Source organism: Lutjanus erythropterus, chromosome 7, assembly GCF_056507025.1.
Source record: "Lutjanus erythropterus isolate fLutEry1 chromosome 7, fLutEry1.hap2, whole genome shotgun sequence".
Classification (NCBI taxonomy): Eukaryota; Metazoa; Chordata; class Actinopteri; order Lutjaniformes; family Lutjanidae; genus Lutjanus; species Lutjanus erythropterus.
This window is the reverse complement of record NC_139323.1, coordinates 6,288,341-6,296,269: the sequence shown is the minus strand read 5'-3', so window position 1 is coordinate 6,296,269 and position 7,929 is coordinate 6,288,341. Positions and strand designations below refer to the sequence as shown.

At 41.2% G+C, this 7,929-nt stretch overlaps 1 protein-coding gene across 1 annotated transcript; it reads right to left on the bottom strand.

Annotated features, from left to right (window-relative positions):
- Window positions 1-2,812: 2,812 nt before the first annotated feature.
- On the bottom strand, window positions 2,813-7,911 carry LOC146323483 (uncharacterized). Its single transcript, XM_084722114.1, has 3 exons — window positions 7,783-7,911; window positions 5,243-5,521; window positions 2,813-3,984 (listed from the first exon to the last, which is right to left on the bottom strand). Exons 2-3 carry the CDS (start codon window positions 5,414-5,416, stop codon window positions 2,998-3,000), a joined length of 1,161 nt encoding a protein of 386 aa, XP_084578240.1. The 5' UTR covers window positions 5,417-5,521; window positions 7,783-7,911; the 3' UTR covers window positions 2,813-2,997.
- Between the last annotated feature and the right edge of the window lie 18 nt (window positions 7,912-7,929).

The following is a 7,929-nucleotide window of genomic DNA, read 5'->3' as shown; positions in this document are numbered from 1 at the left end:
CCCTTTCCTTTTCTATCTCACCTACTACTGTGCAGAACTAGTGTGTAGTTCTTAACTGGACTAGTGAGATAAGCACAATGAGACGTTGCACAAAAGCGTCATCGGTTTATTTTACATTCGAACACACGTACACGTACAGTTACAAAAGCATAGAAATAAAACACAAAAAAAATGCATTTACATTCTCACACAGGTCACTGTCAGTTTTGTCCTTTTATGAGATGGAAGTATCTGATTTATCATACACTGACTGTAATACAATCTGTTAGAAATGTCACTTAATATAATGAAAAATAACTGCTTGAAACTTATTCAGTGGGCATTTTACTGTGCAGTTAAAGTTTGAGGATTTTCAGCAATTCTGATGGCAGCGCCGAACCAAATTTCGTTGCTGTCACTTTAATAAATATGAGCATAATATAGCATCCATCCCAAGAGGAAAGGTCAGACAATGCATGTAATGTGTTTTTTTTTTTTTTTTTTGGTAATTATTTGGAGTTGGTTTATTGAGACAAACAGCTGGTGCAGCTGGCATTCATTTTCCAGCCAGGTTCCATTAAACAATCGTAGAACAAGGTGTAACTAGATGATGTAATTAAATGAGTGCCAATCGAACCTCAAATTATGAAAAAAAAAAGTAAAAAACGCAAGAGAAAAATGTTTGTTTCATGTGCTACTTGGAGGAACGTTACAGTCTCCTCATCAGTCCAAACAGATGTGATGTTTTCGTCTCTTCAGTCTGCACTTTGCTTTTTATCAATATACCAACTTTTCCACCTGAGCCAAGCATAAAAACTTTTTTTGTGTTGCAGTGAGCACCATATGTCTGAAGCCAGCAATGCTATTAGTGCTTTGTTGTCAATGTGAATATTAAACACCTGCATGGCAAACCATGATCTTTTCCTAAACCCAAACAAGTTTTGTTGCCTAAAACTAACCAAACTATGAGTGAAAACTGAAATTAAAACTAAAAGTAATAAGTCAACTAAGTCTGAAAATTAAGAATCAACCCTGTCTTGTAATATCATGCCCGACTCAAACCCTGGTCTCCTGGAGGACGTCCTAGATAAGTTTAACTCTGGGGGGCAGGTGTAAATAGCCAAATAGCTATTTGTCAATTTTTCATGATATTTTGAGATTTTATTAATTCCCACTCAAGTATTTTGAAAGCACAAACTGAAAAAACTGCAGAAAAATGGATGTTTCATTTTTTCATTTCACCCATTTTGTCATTTCATGACAATTCAATGCAGGTATTTTAGTCAGGACCAAAGTGTGGCCAAAAAGCTGGCCAAAATTCTCCCAAAAATACATAATTATTTGTATGTGACAAGGACCAATGCTACTCGTTTTTCTACAGCAGTGTAGGAACCAGGGTTGCAACTCTTCTGGACATGATGGAGCAGTCTACAAGTGTTTAGTCTGCCACTAAATGAAGGACAAAGGAAGTGGAAGAACCCCTACCATCACGGAAGAACAACAACATATCAACGGTGAATGAGTTTCAATTCATGTTTATGTTACATTAACAACGTATCCAAAATGTTCTAGCTTATCTTGAAATATACCTTACAATTATGTTTGTTTGAGACAGCTAGCCTTGCTACGTAGCCAACACAAGTTTGCACTGGCTAAACCCTAAAAGCTGTCATGTTTAGGCTAACGTAATGTAACTGTAGCTCGTAGTCTACCATCCTGCCTGTGTCATCTGTCATAAAAATATGTACACTCTTAAAAATAAGGGTTCTTCCTGAAGGGCTGAGGTTCTACTCAGAACCATTTGCTTCTGAATAACCCTTTTTTGAAAGGCTACATCAAAGGTTCTTTGTAAGACTAAGAGTTCCAGTGAAACCCCTTTTCATGCAAAAAGAAGAACTCTTTTTAAAAGAAAGAGTTCCTCACAGATTGCTGAAGAAATTTCAGAAGGGTTGATCAAGGTTTTTTTTTGTCCTATAATATAAAAGAGTTCTTGGTAGAACCCACTGATTGAGTTCTAGATGAAACCCTTGGAATATAAAAGAGGTCTTGATGGAACTTCTGGGTGGGTTCTAGATTAAACCCTAGAAATATAGAAATCTTCTCAGTAGAACCCCCTATGGTATGTTCTTGATAAAACCCTTGGAATAATAAAAAAAAAATCTTGATAGAACCCCCTGGGTGGCTTTTAGATAAAACACTTGGAATATGAAATGCTTCTCAATAAAACTCCTGGGTGGGTTCTAGATAAAAATATAAACTCTTGTAATAACAGGTTCTCTGTAGGACCCCCTCAGTGTGTTCTAGTTAAAACCTTTGAAATATAGAAATGTTCTTGGTAGAACATCCTATGGTAGGTTCTTGATAAAACCCTTGGAATAATAAAAAGTTCTTGATAGAACCCCCTGGGTTGGCTTTAGATTAAACTCTTGGAATATAAAAAGGTTTTTGGTAGAAGCTTCTGGGTGGGTTCTGGTTGCCATGCACCCTTAGAAGGTGGGATTTTTCCAGATAGAACCTCCAGAGATGCTTCTGGGTTGAACCATTAAACCATACAACGGTTCTCTGTAGATACTCTCATAGGGTTCTGGGTGGAATCTTTCACAGATGGTTCTAGGCATAACCTTTCATGTTGGGTTGTATGTAACCCAAATTGGGTGTATGTAACTGAAATGCTTTTAAGTGGAACCTTTATAGAAAGTTCTAACTTGAATCAACAAGGGTTCTCTTACAGGGACAGGCCAAATAACCTTTTATGGTTCTAGTTAGCACCTTTATTTCTAACAGTGTACTTGGGATTTATATTTTGTTTTTGTTTTTTTACTGTGGTATGGAGTTGGGTGTTGAGAATTATGGAATTTCTGGTATTTCTGGTATCTTGACATCCACAGATCTTTAATCAGTACAGAAGTTTGATTTAAGAATCTTTTGATTATTATGTGATTGTTATGTGATTGTTATGTGATTGTTTTGTGATTTTGGTGATTTCAGAATGAATTCTATGAACATGAACCCTGTCTCTTACGATGCTGACACAGTTCTTGTCTTGATTTTTCTCTCTGTGGGCACTACCTGCCCCCCTTCAGGCCCTGCTGCTTTCACACAGATGTCTCTACCCATCACCGCCCCAGTACTAAAATACTCCAGCTTAGCCCCACCCTCTGAAATCCTTCGACCATTCCTCTTGACACCTATTACCGTTCCTGAGCCCTCAGACCTCAGCCATGGCCCCACTCCCTGGTTCTCCTCAACCACTATGTTGGCTATTTTCCCACCTAGAGTTAAAGTCCCAGCAGTGTTTCCTCCCTGTATGATGTGTCCAGTGTGTCCAGACATCCCGTTCAGCAGAATCATGCCCTGCAGGTTGGTGACAGGAGCTTCAGCCAGCACCATGGTGCTCTGAAGCTGTGGCTGGACCATGTAGTTTATCGGCTGCAACATAGGGGTGGTGGTGTAGTAGACAGGCGACTGCTGCTGTAGTAGAAGCATCTGACCAGCAGAGGACAGCACAGGGCTGGTAACAGGACTAACATGAGATGACTGAGCCACTCTGTTGGTGCTGTGTGAAGAATGCACAAGCGCGCTGCTAGAAGCTGCTCCATTAAAACCCACAGCTTTGGTGGATGACTGGCTGGTGCTGACCTTCTGGCTAAGCTTTAAGCTCTTGGTAGGTGGTTTAGCCTCCAATGAGGGCCCAGCAATGTGATCAACTTTACTCTGGTTACGCTCTGAGCTCTTAACATGGATGGTGGGTGGTTTAGCCTCAACTTTATCCACCTCTTGGATGACAATGTTCTCTCGCGTCACAGGTGTTGGAGGTCTAGGAGGCAAGCAGATCTCAGCCAGGGTCTTGAACTTTAACCCGAGGTCATCAAGGAACTGCAGGTCGGCGTCAGACCCCAGGAGGCTGCCGCTGACCACTGAGCCAGCAGAGGAGCCCTGGCCCTCGTAGTCATACTCCAGCAGACAATCCCTCGCTGCCTGGTTCTCTGCTGCACAGCTCGCCTTCTGCACACACATCAACATCAACACAATGAAAATAAAAAGGGCGTGTTACTCGTCTCCACTAATTCCTCTAAGGGCACACAAAGGGCCCTATCTTATGCTGATCTAAAGCACAAGTGGAAGGCAAAATTTAAAAACTGCAAACTGTTTCAGCATGACGGTGGATTCACTAGGAGGACATAAAGTGAAAAGATGTGCAAGACGGGAGCCAGGTTTCCTGGTTTGAGTAAAAGTGTGAGTGGATTGAGGAGCAGTTATGTGACTGTCTGTGCTTCTCCTCTTCCCACTCATCCTCATTTCCTCCTCCTATCCTCACTCTTTTGTCCCACTAACACTACCGTGGGAGTAGGAAACAGAATCAGAAAGTTTCATGTTTCTGAAGTTTGACCTATTGGGCCACAGACTTCGCGCTTCAACCAGGTTTTAGCTGGTCTAAGGTGCAAGTGGTTTTTACTCCAATACAAGATAGCAAACGCGGCGGGTCACAACTTCGTTAAGCCTCCATTTTTGGACCTCCTGCCCGTGACCGCACAGACCAGGAGCAAGTGCATTTGCTATCTTGCAGACGTGGCAAAAATGGCACTTCCGTCAGTGTAAGATAGCAAATCCACCTGCACTACCAGTGCAACGGCTTTGCGCTGGGTGTAAGATGGGGCCCTAAGACAGCAACAGTGTGCTCAAGGCAACATTTGGCAACATGTACACAGTTTGAAGTAACATGTTTCACTGATGCTGCCAGTAGTCCCTCCTGGGATGCTGATCAGCTGCACTGCTTGTAGTCACTAACAGATAACTCAAAACCCAGCAAGATGGATTCATGTGTGATCTTGCAAATTCAACTGCCTCACAAGGGCTTAGTTTTCAGACCCAGAATCTCTGTCCACTATCTTATATATGATCCATGATTATACCACTACAGAAAAGGAGGGCTTAACAAGATGACATAAATAAAAGGGCACCAGTCAAACCTCAAATGGTGGAAAACAACAATGGAAATATGACATCTCAGTTTGTTTCATGTATTAATATGAGGAATGTTCCATCAGAAATGTATCTCACATGCTCATCTTCTGTGGTTTTCTGTTTTTTTGCAAGTTAGGCCTTGGTTTTGTTGTTAAGGTCATCATTTCTATCAGTAATAACACCACTGAACTTCACTAAAAAGAAGTCAGACTGGGAGGGAAACGTGCATGTGTTATCCAAATATATTTGTAAGAGAGCATAAAGGTGAACAGTAAATGTATTACCAAAACTGTCTCACCTGTGAGTAGTACTCATGCAGAAACTCATCAGGGAGGGCAATGTCACTCATGCAGTCATACTGTAGCAGTTCTTCCTCCATTGAGTACCCCTCTCTCCAGCTGGATTCTGTGAGGCCACTGTGCTGGGCCCTGGACTGGAGAGTGTTGTTAACATCGGCCTTGGTCATGTACATGAAGGAAATTGGTGCACTTGCTCTGGTTTTGGAAGCTGCGCCGATCTGTACAGCAGCTATGTCAGCAGATGCTTTCTGGGCTGAAGAGCTGAGCAGAGGGACGTCCTGAAATGCAGATACAGATTGAAATGAGATATCGCCAATTCATTCATGAATTCAAACAGACACTTTAGATTGTTTTTTAAATTAAAGGACACACAAGTCTTCGCATAAAAGATGCAGAGCTGCCGTGACTCATGAAATGTGTGATAAGTCTAATATGTAATTTCAGGAAACACAAACATAAGCATCATTTTTGTTTGATTGTGAGAAAAACTACCCATGCAATTTAAAGATCTTGTTTGTCACACCACAGAAACATGTATTAACTGCAAAGCCAAATTTGCATGATCAAAAAAAAATCACTATTAGGTCTCAAAGTCATGAAGAAATTTGCATTTTTTTCTGCTCTGAAACGTTGGGGGTGTGTCCGCTCTGTTGTCTCAGTGTCAGACACCACTATGAGCTGTGGACGACCTGAAACATGGACGCTCCATCTGGCGGCTTTACTGGACATGTCCAGACATGTTTGAGTCACCGGAGCCAGAGGACGGTGACAGGATTGTGATTTTTTTCTGTTGTTGTTGGAACTGACATGAGTTGAAGTGAACTGCTGGGCTGATTTGGACTGACAGAGTCACTGACGGTATGTCTGTAACTAACCATTGAGGAGGGTGTGAAAGTGTTGTTCTTGTGTCAGTTCATGGGGCTTTTATTGTGTTGGGAGGTGCGGCCAAAAAATCCTGAGCACAGAAATAGTGACAAAACGGTCTAACTTCGCAATTCATTCATTCATTCATGAGCAAACCACCATATGCATACAATCTGGGTTACAAAGTTTGCTTTTTCATGCAATCAGAACTCTGATAACAACACTGCAATCTAGCAGATGTTCAAACACAACCCAAAATTAACCACAGCTCTGAATCTTTGCATGTATCACGATATCACCATACAGTATTTGAGTGTTTGAGAATTGATACAGTATCACAAAACAAAATATTGCGATACTTTCAGTCAAGCTATGACATTTTTAATTTAACTTTTTTCTTTTCCTGTGTTTTATTATGTCTTCATTATTAGTGTTTGGGTAACGTGCTGCAAAGTTACTTGTTAGAGTACTCAGATATTACTGTTTTGTTGTAACAAGCAATGTAACACTTTAGTGTTCAAGCACTCAGTCATTTTCAGTCCGATAAAGACAGCTGAAGAGATGACAGGAAAGGGGGTAGAGAGAGAGGGGATTACACGCCGCAAACGGGGCACAGACAGGAGTCGAACCAGCGGCCGCCGTTCAGGACTGACAGGCTCAGTACATGGGGCACACCTTCTACCAACTGAGCATCCCTCTAATACGCAATCTCTTAACGTTACAATTTTACCGCATTTCCAGCATCACAAGACCTAATGCTGAATACATATACATATACATATACAAACACCTGAATACAGCAGTAACGTGCGGTCAGGGGAGGCAGAGCCTCACCTGTCATCGTGGAAAGAAAAAAAACAAATAATGATAAAATAAAATAAATGTTGATTTGTGCCCCCTGATCTGTACTATAAATTTATTCTCCATACAATTCCAACAATTTTGATTATTTTTTAATTCAAAATCACTGAGCTGAGCCTCACCTTGGATTGCGCAATCCCTCACAAACTGTGCTGGCATGCCATGCAATTAGAGTGTGTTGCTGTCTCTCTGTATGTCGCCAATAAAATGTTTTCAATGCTTTTATTATACACCCTGACTTTCCACAGTCTAGCTGATGTATATATAATGTATGTGTGTAACGTGTTTAGTCTCGCTGATCGATCATAAACTGCAGTAAAAGGGCACGAGGTGAGGCAGGCAATACTCTTGCCTCATGGAAGGGGACGTTCTTGAGCTTAAAGAGTCTTCTTGCTTACTGTGCAGCCGAGGTGCTTGAATTCATGGCTCTTTGTGCTCAGCCAGTAACACATAAGATCGTCAAAACACACTCCAGTACGCATGAAAATCAAATACTAAGAATAATATAGCAGCATTCTATGACTTTATTTTCCTTTAATGTCAAATGCCAATTAAATTTATTAGACTATAGCTGTTTGACAGCTGTATTTTTTCCTGCTTTGTCTCAAGATTGGGGGGTTGACCTTAAATTAAATATGCATCACGTAATGCTGATATGAGATATAAAGCATAACCTGTTAACTGCTGCCAATCAAATGGTGAATAAGCTACTCTGTTTGGTTCATATATTTGTAAATCTCAGTGCCTCACCAGCCTTGAACCTCACCGCACGTCACTGGAATACAGATAGTCTGTCTCACACTGTGTATTTTACCTTGTCCTCTCCACGGCCCTCTGTATGATAGACAATCAAGTGGTCCCTGGTGTCAAAAGGAAGTTCAGAGAAGGACCCTGACACATCTCCACATGAGCAGGTCACCAGTAGGAGACCTACGACTGAAAGACACAAATGCAACAGAAG

Excerpts from the sequence above, each read along its gene's own strand:
- LOC146323483 (XM_084722114.1), bottom strand. The coding sequence starts at position 5,416 with ATGTACATGACCAAGGCCGATGTTAACAACACTCTCCAGTCCAGGGCC. Across the intron at positions 3,985-5,242 it reads TGCATGAGTACTACTCACAG|AAGGCGAGCTGTGCAGCAGA; the intron begins GTGAGACAGTTT and ends ATGTGTGTGCAG.